This window comes from Phyllostomus discolor, chromosome 1 (genome assembly GCF_004126475.2).
Source record: "Phyllostomus discolor isolate MPI-MPIP mPhyDis1 chromosome 1, mPhyDis1.pri.v3, whole genome shotgun sequence".
Classification (NCBI taxonomy): domain Eukaryota; kingdom Metazoa; phylum Chordata; class Mammalia; order Chiroptera; family Phyllostomidae; genus Phyllostomus; species Phyllostomus discolor.
In genome coordinates, this window is record NC_040903.2 from 43,478,729 (window position 1) to 43,491,556 (window position 12,828).

At 31.9% G+C, this 12,828-nt stretch overlaps 1 protein-coding gene across 1 annotated transcript; it reads left to right on the forward strand.

Annotated features, from left to right (window-relative positions):
* Positions 1-1,469: 1,469 nt before the first annotated feature.
* Positions 1,470-8,952, forward strand: CSN3 (casein kappa). Its single transcript, XM_028505606.2, is given in 4 exon segments — positions 1,470-1,772; positions 4,522-4,583; positions 7,026-7,055; positions 8,458-8,952. Coding segments are annotated over 3 exon segments (579 nt in total). The 5' UTR covers positions 1,470-1,772; positions 4,522-4,529.
* Positions 8,953-12,828: the final 3,876 nt, after the last annotated feature.

Consider the following 12,828-nt stretch of genomic DNA (forward strand, 5'->3'; position numbering starts at 1 on the left):
TATGTGTGTGTGTGTGTGTGTGTGTGTGTGTGTGTGTGTATACACACACATATACTCACTAGTAATCAAGAAAATTAGACTTGAGTTCCACAGGGCCAGGATCTTTGCCTGCTAAGGTTATTAATTTATCCCTAATGTCTGGAACAGTACCTGAAATAATTTAAGTTCACAAAGAATAACACCCAGCCCTGCAAAGCTCCCAAGAGAGCCAGATTCTTGTTTGAAGTAAATGAGTGACCCCACTATACAAATGGTTTTCTTTTGGTAGGGGGAAAGTTTCCTAGCATTCCCAGGTAAAATATACCTTCCTGATAAAACAATGTTTTAAAATTGTTCTGAGTCTCTAATACTTGTAAATTAAAGACTCAGCTAACATCAATATCATTCGATGGCTCTACCACAATGACTGAGAAATTACCATGTGGAATAGAACACCTCCATAATTTGGAAATTGACCAGACCACATTCTCCCAACTGTCACTCGATCGTCACAACCAAAGGAAAATGGTGTGACTAAACAGTCCAAATAGAGTGGCCCATCTGATTACTTCAACAGCTTGTTTGAGCCATTTTGAAACTCTGCCATCTTTCTCTGAACAGCAGAAGCCAACTATTCTGAGAAACAGAAAACCTATACAAACTGCTTAAACATTCTAGGGTTTTGAACTTTGTTCCTAACTTTCAAAGACAAGAAATATTTTAAGAAAAACACAGGAATGTAAAAATTACCACAATGCTGATATTATCTCCTGTTTGTATTCTGGCAGTCGTACACTGATCCCTGTAAACACGCCCATTAGCCAGGCCTTCACAGCTCAAGTCACAGTTAACACTTTCCCCAGAGAAATGCAAGCAAAAGAAAATATTCTGTTCTAAGTTATCTAGGCAAATTGCTTGTTAAGTTGTATTTTACAAAAATATCCCCCATATTGGTGGTTTTATGATATATACTATGTAAGACAGAAATAGCTGTCCTTGAAATGGAAAAACTATCGCCATTTTAATAATTTAATTTTACACATCCAAAATGATTCACATTATTGAAATTTAAAAATCTGAAAAGAACTTTGATTCATAAAAAATTAATAATCAGCAAGTTGATCACTCACTTATTGAATGCTTATACCATGTCACAGCTCAAATGCAAATAAGTTCCTACTTTATATTGATATAAATATTTTATATTTGGATTTACCTTTTGTAAGAAATTGCACTTGTGTGTGTAAGAGGTGGTAACTTTTCTCATTTTTTAAATACAACAGTTGTAATTCTGGAAGGAAAAAGTCCAACCATAGCTCATAATATATGTAGGGTTGCCTGATATATGGTTTTTTTTAAAAAAAAGGACATTTAAAATATGAAACTGTTTTGGCTAGTTGCTTTTCATTTTAACAATACTTTAAATTCAAATAGGTGGGATTAGTTGATTAAGAGTGCCATTAATATTTTTTTAAATGCTTTTATATCTCTTTATAAAAAATAAAAATCCTTTAAAAAGTATCAATAGTCTCTTTTCAATCTTTATGAATAGCAATTCTATTCCCCCCTCTCCATTTCATTAACTAAGATTGACTCCAAAGATAATTCTGCTGTCATCAAATCTTTCCTTTTTGTCATTTTCCTATTGGGTAAACATAGGAGGAAAATAAATTGCATGACGCAGGACATTAATACCCTTTAATTAGCCTTCAATTATTTGCCTTGAGTCTTCTCTGCAGTTAGGAGGCCAAAGCAACCTGCTGCCAAGCAAGATCCAACAGACACAAGGAAAGGTAATTATATTGAAATATCAAGGGAATGATTCCTTTGCATACCAGTTAGTGATAACAGCACCAAAGTTACTTTAGAAGTACATTTTCTTTTTCTGAGCTTTAAATTGTTAAGCTTGAATACATACTGACATCATCTTGAGATTAGTTTCTAACCTAATCTTAGATTTTGTATGGTTTTATGATCTAATTTATTTTTTAAAGACTTTATTTATTCATTTTTAGAGAGGGAAGGGAGGGAGAAAGAGAGAGAGAAACATCAATGTGCCGTTGCTGGGGGTTATGGCCTGCAACCCAGGCATGTCCCCTGACTGGGAATCAAACCTGCGACACTTTGGTTCGCAGCCTGTGCTCAATCCACTGAGCTATGCCAGCTGGGGCTGTTCTAATTTATTTTTTATTTTACTTTGGGTTAAAGTCAAAGTTTGATACTGGCTAAACTACTGAAGATGATGAAAATTTTAAAGAAAAAGGTGTTCAAGATAATGAACCTATCTCTACAGACAGAGGACTAACTTGTCATGAAGATGGGTGTGTTATAATAATCCATGGGGATCCCTTAATTAATTTCAATTTTTATTTCTATCCAAATGTCATAATTTTATTTTTCATAACTATTGTCTTAAAACATGCCTTTCATATCCTCACAAAAGCTGAATAATGCTACTGTTTCACAATAAAGCAAACTTAAATACTCACAGGTTTGACTAGGTAATAACTTAAATATGATCCTCTCTCTCTGATTTCTGTTTATGCTAAAAAGGGAGGAATTACTATCATTTTACAGAATGTTTGCATGTGTCATATAATTTTGTATGAATTGAAAAGATGTCTTTAATTCATCACAGAAAATGTTATAATTTAGTCTATAATCTTAAATAGTTGTTTTTCCCTTGCTCTTTTTGCAATACATGGACTTTTTTAAAGTCCAAGGTCTATGCTTCCTGAAAGATGAAAAGTCTTTACAGTTTAGTGTTGCCTCACAGAATAAATGACAAGTTTGGCTTTGAAAAATAATTAGGTTTTATAAAAGTAACAAATAAATAAGAACAAACATAAAAAAAGGTAGCTGGAGATTGTAATAAAATATTGCTATCTATATTTACTATTCCCTATTAAAATCATCAAACTTGCTAAGGTATTAGATCTTAATTATTCAAACCATAAAAATTATAATTATGTGATGTGATAAAGGTGCTAATTACCACTATGAGAATCATATATCAATGAACACATTATACATCTTAAATTTACACAGTGTTATATGTCAAATATATTTTAATTGAAAAAAAAGTTAGCTGGCAAGTTAATAAGAAATTCCATCCTTCTCAGTGAAACTTGAGTGTGATATAGGTTGTTCAAATTTAATTTCACGTGAGTTCTTTTCCATTCAGTGATATCCTATCAGCAGTTCTGAAGTCAGTTGAGTAACCTTCCTAGTCAGTATTACCTGAGAATCTGAGACAAGAGTGGACTGATGTGTTCCTCTGTGACCCTCCTTTGTAAAACTCCATTCATACGACTCAAGTCTGTACAAGTACAGCATATCGATAGCTGCAAAACATATAGTTAAATATGGTTAGTATTTACTTCACAAATACAATATGCACTTAAATACTAAAGTTTGAGGTGCTACATATATCTCTCTGAAGACGATTTATTGAAAAAGGATCATATAAGCAAATGTGACAACCCAATACTTGATTAGAAAGGTAAGACTAATTTATTTCTTTCAACATTTCAGTCAAATCCACAATTGTCAAATCTATAGTTATCATTAAAACAATAAAGTTAATCATATTATTTATGAGTAATGGAAAAGCAAATTATTAAAAAAACTTTTTCACAATACCCTCCCTCCCCTTCATCTTAAATATTCCTGTTTTATCAATCATGAAGTTACAGAATTTTAGAAATCACTTAGTTTAAACTTCATTTTATAAGCAACAAAGGTAAGGCTCAGACAAGGAAAATTACTTGCCAAAGTTATACAGGTAGAGATAGAGACTCAGATAGGACTCAGTCCTCTAAAAGAATATATAGTCACATCATTCGCAAATTCAAAACCATTCAACTGGTTTGGGTTGTTTACAGAGCCATGCCTACCTCTTTAACCTGGCAAATAAGGCCTATCCCTTTTCTGCCTTAAACTTGCTTTCCAACTTTATCTTGCTCTTCTTATAAAACACTTTATTTGCAATGTGCATGGATATTTCCAAGGTTTTTTCTTCTGCCTGAAAAATTTCTTTCCCTATTATATTAATATCTGCATGGGCAAGTCCCACCCATATACTACCGCCTACACAAAGAATTTTTTCCTTTCTCAGTGGAAAACTTACCTGTAGAAAACCACTTTTGTGGCATTTTTACTTGCTCACTTCTCACAGTAATTTGTGGATAGTGCAGTTCTCCTCCTAAAATTGGTGCTACCTGTTGACAAGACCAAATCAGCCTGATAAACTCACCTCTTGACACACTGCCTTTTTCCTAGTAGGTTCTTGGTGCACAGTAAGTAAATAAATAGATAATTAACCTTGTAATGACACTTTCAGCATTATAGTCAAAAGTTAAAATCATAAACTTTATACTCTAAATTTAGTTCTAGAGGTTTTGACAAAATACATTTCCATATTGGCTAAATCTACCCATCAATCTGTTTTTATTTCCTTAAAAAATAAAGCATGTTCCAAATCACTCCTAAATTATTAATAGCAGATCCTTTTAATTTAATACTTTTAATTTCTATTCTTAGGTGCAATTATGAAGAGTTTTTTTCTAGTTGTGAATATGCTGGCATTAACCCTGCCATTTTTGGTGAGTTAATTTCATCTAATGCATTTATTTAATGGTTCTAATTATGTAAATTTCTCAATACAGTTATACTTTATAGAATTAAATAACTGCAAGATATATTTCTTAAAAGTAATTTATATTTATTTCTATTATAAAATTAAAGTCATGTATTTCTGAATATCCTTTTAGTTCCCAGGAATTAAGAAACCACCCCTCATCATGTATAGAAATCTTTAAAATCTTGCTGTTATAGAGAAAATACATTCTAAGGGGAAAAACAATACTGAAAAATTTTTAATTATAAATTACTTTAAAAATAATTTATTAAGAAGAATACAGACATCACAGTCCAAAATCACAAATTTTAAAATTAAATTCCTATCTCACACAGACTCCAATCTCTTCAGGCACCAAATCCTTAAAAGATTAAAAGCTAATTCAAGTTTTCCCACCAGTTTCAAAGACCTTGACACATTTACCTTTAACATTCAAGTTTTATGGAAACTTTTGTTATACTCTTCCCTTTATGTCAACTGACTGATTTCTTCCCAGGGATCATATACGTAAACAACATTGTGGTTTTCATTTTCTTCATTAGGTGTTGTATATTAAAACTATAAGACCAAGAGAAAGTTTTAATTTTTTGACTAACTTCTATTGTTGTTTTGACTATTGCTCTGCTTTGTTTTCATGTTCATTTGGGCAATACAGGCAATTATTTGCCAACAGCAAGGATAGACAATCATGGAATGATGGGATATGGCCGCCTCTCAGGTCATAGAATTTGGGAGGGCACAAGTCCTTGTTTCATCTTTCATTTGTTATTAAATTTACATTTGCCACTAAGTTCATATCTCCTAAACTATTCTATGAGATAAATTCTGGAGCCAAATGCTTTAAATATTTGAATTATTATGACTCTTATTTATTTTCATTCACTTATTCCTTGAAATTTCATTTTATTGTGGACACCTGCACATTTTGAACTTTGCTTTTATTTTTAAGTGACAGAAATTAAAGTGAAATTAGGAAATGATCTACAACTGCCTGCCCAGTAGCAACCTTTTGTTGAGCTACTAGAGCCTGCTCTAACCCTGGACACTCCCATTTCCACAAAAGTTTCAAGTCCTATGGATTTTAACAAATAATTCAAAAGAAGAATAAACAATGTATAGATTTTATCATTCAATCTTATGAGCAGTCAAGATTATACAAATTAAAAGAGCAATGTGATAGCCTCTTTTATGTGCTCGTGTATTCCTTCTCTCCAAAATAAAATAGTTCAAATAATATTTATATTAACAATTATGATGTGAACTGCATAATTTCATATCCTATTGGTGGCATTATAAGTTGTCACATTTCTGTTCAACAATTTTGTAATTCCTATTATGAATTTTTGTAATTCCTATTATGAATTCCCAGTGAACTAGCTGGCATTGTTGTGAGAGGCTGCATTCAGCTTCAGTGAATTTTTTCTGAAGACCCTTTTAACACATTTGCCCATTTCATGATGGGTAATTTATGAGCATACCTACTGACACCATGCTGAGTGTTCAGCAGTTTTTGACCAAAACTGGCATGATCACCTTGCCCCATCCTTTCTCTTCACCCAATCTTGCACTCAATGTTTCTCTAAATAAAGAAAGTCCTGCCCTGGCTGGTGTAGCTCAGTGGATTGAGCGCAGGCTGTGAACCAAAGTGTAGCAGGTTCGATTCCCAGTCAGAGGACATGCCTGGGTTGCAGGCCATGACCCCCAGCAACTGCACATTGATGTGTGTCTCTCTCTCTCTATCTCCCTCCCTTCCCTCTCTAAAAATAAATAGATAAAATCTTTAAAGATTTTATTTATTAGGGCTTTATAAAGAAAGTCCTTGAAGTGAAATGTTTCACCAATGTGAAATTCGTGAAACAAAAAATGGCAGAAACAGTAAAAAAGCATCAAAATTGACAAGTTCAAAACTGTTTGGGGCAGTGGAAAAAATGTCTCCATAGATATTGCATCAGATGGAGAGCACTTCAAAGGTGACTGAAGTTTAAACACATAAGAATAAATACATAATTTTTATGAAAAAATTTCTGATTTTATGAGGTTCCCCCTTGTATGTTTTTCATAATTTTTATTTAAACAAATATCAAGTAAATTTGTTGGCACAAAAGTCAGATCATCATTTTCAACCTTGAATATTTCTCTGTAGGCAATGGTTTTTGAAGACAATTTAACCATGAGGCTCTTTATTACTATTTTAATTAGTAAATTGCTATTACTTTTTGAGTGACTCACAGACTTTATAGATTAAATAACCATAAAAATGTTTTATAATATTTCACAATACCATAATTAAAAGGAAACATGTTTTGTCTTTATTATAAAAGTTTTTAAAAGCACAAAAAATAATCTAGACCCTGCCTTACTTTTTAAAAATCTTCTCATTTCTTTTTATTTCTTTGAACCTCACCAGTGTGCAGAGGTGCAAAACCAGGAACTAACAGTAAGTTTACTTTAATATTTCTGGTAGAGACATGAACTTCCAAGTATAACTCTTCCAAGTTCAGTAATATTAAAATGCATGTGTCTAAAAACTAAATAAATATTTAAATTCCATAAGTAATCTAGTAACTACTATAAAAAAACTCCAGCAAACCATGATATGAATCAACCTCAATTTTCACCTGAAAATCTTAACTTTGTTTTATAGCCTAAGTCATATGGTTTTCATTTTCAGGTATACTGAGCAACATGAGAAAACTGTCTCAAAATTTAGTATTGAGAAAAAATGAAAACAAATGCAGAATTTAATGTCTCTCCAGCCTATTTTTTTAAGACTTTGGGAAATATTCTGCTCTGAGCACATTTGAATATTTTCCTGTACTTGTATCTACTTCTTCCTTTTTTCCCAAATATGTTTAAATGGATATATTTAAATGTTTCTCTTTGTGAGAAATGCCTGCTTGCAGTGTAATTTTGTTCATTTGTTTCCATTTATATGGAAAAATCTAGACATATTTGGTAACTACACATAATCAGTAGAATAGAGACCAATACAAACAGAAAACTCCCTAAATGATGTTTAATGAATAAAAGAAGAGGGAATTTCAGGGGGGGATGGGTAGGGTTTACAGGAACAAATTTGGAGGACACATGGACAAAAACTAGGGGTGGGGGGTAATGGGGGGGAAGGGGGGAGGGTTGGGTGGGTGAGCTGGAATGGGACTAGGGGGGAGAAAACTGTACTTGAACAATGATTAAAATAAAATTTTAAAAAAGAAAGGTTTTAACAAATTCAATAAATATTTAGTCATTATAAAAAAAAAAAGTAAACTGAAAATATTTAAACTATAAGTCCAGGAATTCTCCCACATCATATTTTACTATCCTGTTATAATTCATTTAGAAAAAAACAAGTGTCCCCTCAGCCTAATCTCTAGATTAAATAAAATTCTAAACAATTATGAATATGTGGTGAGGTTATATATATATATATATACATACATATATCTATATAAAAATCTTGATTTTTCTCTGTGTGCTGTTATGTTTGTGTATAGTTTGTCAAAGCTTTCTATGAGATTTTTATAGCTACTGTACTTATCATAATGCTTGACATTTACTGAGCACCTTATATATGCCAAGCTCTTGCCAGTGTGGTTTACATTATGGATTAACTCATCTAATTTGTCTGAAACTAATGTTATTTTTAATCTTTGTTGAAAATTAAGTGGAAGGAATGTACCAGTCATGTCTCACAAAATAATATGGTTGCTGGATTCACTACTTTTAATATTGTACTTAATGTTAAATACTACAACACTATTTCAAAAAAATATCTAATTTAAGATATCATTACATTCTACTGTATAGTAATACAATTCTGCTTAATTTATTCTTTGCAGTGTCATGAGAATGATAAAAGACTGTTCAATCAAAAGACAGTCAAATATATTCCAATTCATTATGTTCTGAAGAGCTATCCTCACTCTGAACTCAATTACTACCAATATAGACCAGCTGTATCAATTAACAGCCAATATGTGCCTCACCCATACTATGCAAAACAAGTGTCAGTTAGACCATATGCCCAAATTCCTCAATGGCAAGTTCTGCCAGTTATCTACCCACCCACTAGAGTACGTCACCCATACCTATATCCACGATTTATTGTCGTTCCCCCAAAGAAAATTCAGGATAAAACAGTCATCCCTACCATCAACACCATTGCTGCTGTTGAACCTACATCTACTCCTACCATTCAACCAACAATTGTAGTTATTCCAGAAGCTTCCTCAGAATTCATCACAAGCACATCTGAGGCCACCACAGTCACATTTACTTCACCCGCGGTTTAAAAACTCTATGGAAGCATCAAAGAAGACAATACAGGTAAATGAGCAAAAGAAAAAATGAAGACAAGATTTATGGATTTATCAATACAATTATAAACTCTAAATAGTATAAATGGATAAATTAAGTCTGTTATGAGGACAGGAAAAATGAGTTGATTGTAATTTTAATTTGATGGTGTCATAGGATTGGTACACTAGATTCCATTCCAACAAAAAATGAAAAATAATCTTTTAGGAAATGAAGAAAACTTGGAGATTTTACTATCAAACTTTTTTTGACAGTCGGAACACTCCCAGATCTATTAGTTTCATTTTATTAGTATTCACACATAATAGAGTAAAATATAATGTTTAACTCATGATTTTTCTTATTTCAAAAATAAATTTTCTTTGAGTTTAAATACATATTAATCATTTAACAGTATTCTTGCACTCTAATTTTTGTATGAATAAAGTGAAAAGAAGTATGTTTCCCATACATACCTTTATATCAGACATCATTTATGAAAGAATCCATGCCATTAAGTACCTCAAATGTTTTTTATTTTAAGATAAATCCATGGAAAAAAATCTAATTCTTAGCTTAAAAAGCATATACACATTAAAAGAATACTTTCAGAATCTTAACTGTGATGAAAAATGTTTCCATTTATTACCTGAGACCATGAATAATGGCAGAGTCTAAAATAATTTGAAACTTATGGGAAGAAGTTAAAATAAAGAGAAAGATTAATGAAGTAGAAAAAGATCAAAGAGAATAAAATAATATGGGGAGAAAGTCACAAAATTCTGAGTCTTTACAATAAATATCTTCAGTGCATTATACAATGTCTACATGTTTTGTGATCTAAATACAACACTGTTATGTGACATAATGGTAATAGAGGCAGATAGAGAAGATGTTTCTTCTACTGTGTGACCTTAGGCAAGTCATTAGTCTCTCTAAAATTTCATTTTCTCAGAATTTTGGTTACTATGAGATGTCAATGAGACTGCATATTGTAAAAAAAAATTGTAAAAATTGATCAACCTGTAAAATGTAATGCATTAGAAAAGAAAAAGTAAAAGTAATAAATATTAAGATTTCCCTATAGCCAATGCCTCACATCCTTATTGAGTTTACATAGTAAGGGCTAATTGCTATTCACCTATTTCCATGCACTAATTTGAAAAAAACAACAACAAAAAACATTTATTTACTCAAATCAGCATATATATAAATTTTATTATCTAACTGATATTTAATAGAACGTGTAGTAGGAAAAAAAAGGTAACAATAAATTTTTGATGTAAAATTTAGAAAATAAAATTAGAAAACTAACAGAAATAATATGAAAGCAAGTAATTTAGTATGTAGTTACATATTTTATTAATCTAAAGTATATTATTTTATTATGATGATTTTAATGGTATAATCATGATTTCTGTAGTTGTATTTGTTCAAAACCCACAAATCTAGATTTCTAAGTTAAAACCATTCCAAAATATCACTTATAAATAAACATGTAAAGGACAGTATCTTTATGTAAATATTAGATGAAAATTATTTTCAGTTCACTATATGCAAGTTTAAATATTTAATTTTATAAACTCCTTTGTATACTAACTCCTTGTATATAAAAAGACAAGTCATGAAAGCTAAATAAAATCCACATATCCTAAAAACTATTAACAGATAATGAACTGTCATTATTTTTTGTAGATCTTGCTGAAATCAAATCAAGCTCTCCTTTGGCCACTTGTCTATCTTCAGTCAAAAAAGAAATGTGATTTTCACAGATTCAGCTCTGTCTCCTTCCCTTATATTGTCCTTTCATGCAACATTTAATTTTTTTGTTTTTATACAATAAAGCCAACTGAATGCAACTGTACCTCCTAACTTAAGAAGAGTCTGTGGATATGCCTTAGGGATCTTTAAAACCTTAAAATTCCGAGGCAAATTTAATGTGAGTTTGAGTACCCAAGTTTAACTGGGGGCAAAGTTCATAATTTCATCTGATTCTCCAAGTGCTCCACGGTCTAACACTGATCAAGAATGTCTTCTCCAGGATAACACTGGAACGCCTAAATTTGCAGCCTAGTCATTGGGCCCAGAGAAGAACTAAGCCATGGTGTTTCAATCCAGGTGACCCAAAAGTGATTCTTTGGAATCATAGGACCCATAGAGTTAGCATGAAATTTATGTGCGCAAATGTATTGCTAACTTACAGTCATCCCCAACAGCAAATTCTGGGCATAGGCAGGCTACAGATAACCACATCTACAAAAAGACTCATGACGACAATCAAGGAGTTGTTGATTGAGGCTCTTGACCTGCATGGCCAGTTTCCTCCAGAATCAAAGCTACAGTCTTACATCTGTTCAAACATATACACACACACACACAACCATGAAGCCTCGGAGATTGAGGTTCTCCCAGCTTACAAAAATTGATGAATACTCAATATACAAAAATATGACAATTTTTTCTTTAGTCAAATATTGTGAGGAAAATGAATGGGTCATTAATGTGCTTACTCCATATTTAACACACTGTGCCAGGAAAAGTATAAATCACTCAATCCTTACAAAGTGCTTAGTAGTCACCCATAAAATCTTTTGCTGAAACCCTCAATAGATGTGATATTATTAGGAGTGATTTACAAGTTTTCATTTTCTCTTTCACCCAAATGCTAGAGTCTGGAAGAAAGGCATGTTCAGGAATAGGATATAAACTAAGTTTCAAGTACTATGACCATTAATTTGGGTGAAAGAAAAAACTGTAAATTGTGAAAGAGATTGAATTTAAATTATTTTTTATTGGTGTTCAGTTACACTTGTCCCACCTTTTTCCCCATTTTTCACCCCTCCCCCGTTCCCCCTACGGGGGAACAGTCAGGATGGACAGTCAGTCCCATCCATTGTCTGTGCTCGTGAGTCCTCTAGTAGTGTTCCTTTGCTTGTCCTTTCCCCTTCTTTCCCCCATTAATTAAAAAAAAAAATCACTCTAGCTGGATAGCTTAGTTGGCTGGAACATCATTCCATACACAAAGTTTGCACATTGGATTCCGGTCAAGACATGTACCTAGACTTCAGGTCTGATCCCAGTTAAGCAGCGGGTTCACAAGGCAGCTAACTGATCGATATTTCTTTCTCACATACATCTCCCTCTTTCTCTCCCCCGCTCTTTCTCTCTCCCTTCTTCTCTCTCTAAAATCAATAAACATATCCTCTGGTGAGAATTAAAATAAAATAAATGTAGTAGCTTGAAAAAAGTTAGCAATAGTTCTAAGCTTATAAGCCAAAAGAAAATGGGCCCATCAGTCCTACAACCACAAGGAACTAAATTTTGCCAACAATCCAAATGACCAAGAAACAGAGGTTCCCCCAGAGACTTCAAAAAAGAAATAAAGTCTACTTACACCTTGGTTAATGTTTTGTGAAATTCATCTCAGATTTCAGACTTTAAGAACAGTAATATAATAAATTTGTATTTTTAAGTCACTAAATTTATGGAATTTGTTATGGCAGAATAACAAACTAATACAATAAACTTTTATAGTTTTCAGTACAGAACTTGAACATATCATTAAATTTAATAAGTATTTTATGTTATTATAAATTATAATTATTTTTAAATTTTATAGTCTTTGTTGATATATAGAAATATAATTGGTTTAATTAACTGCTTATATAATGATATTGCTATATTCTCTTAGTAATTGTGATCATTTTCCTGTATATTTCTATAAATTTTTTACAGGTAACACATGTCTAGAAATCATGAGAATTTCCTTTCTTTCTTTCCAGTCTTTTATTTACTTTCCTTGCTAGGATCTCCAGTATAATATTGTATAGAACAAGTGATCAGGCATCTATCATTTTGTAGCAACAGAAAAATAATACTTGTTCTTGTTATATTCAGCTAATCATTGAGCACTA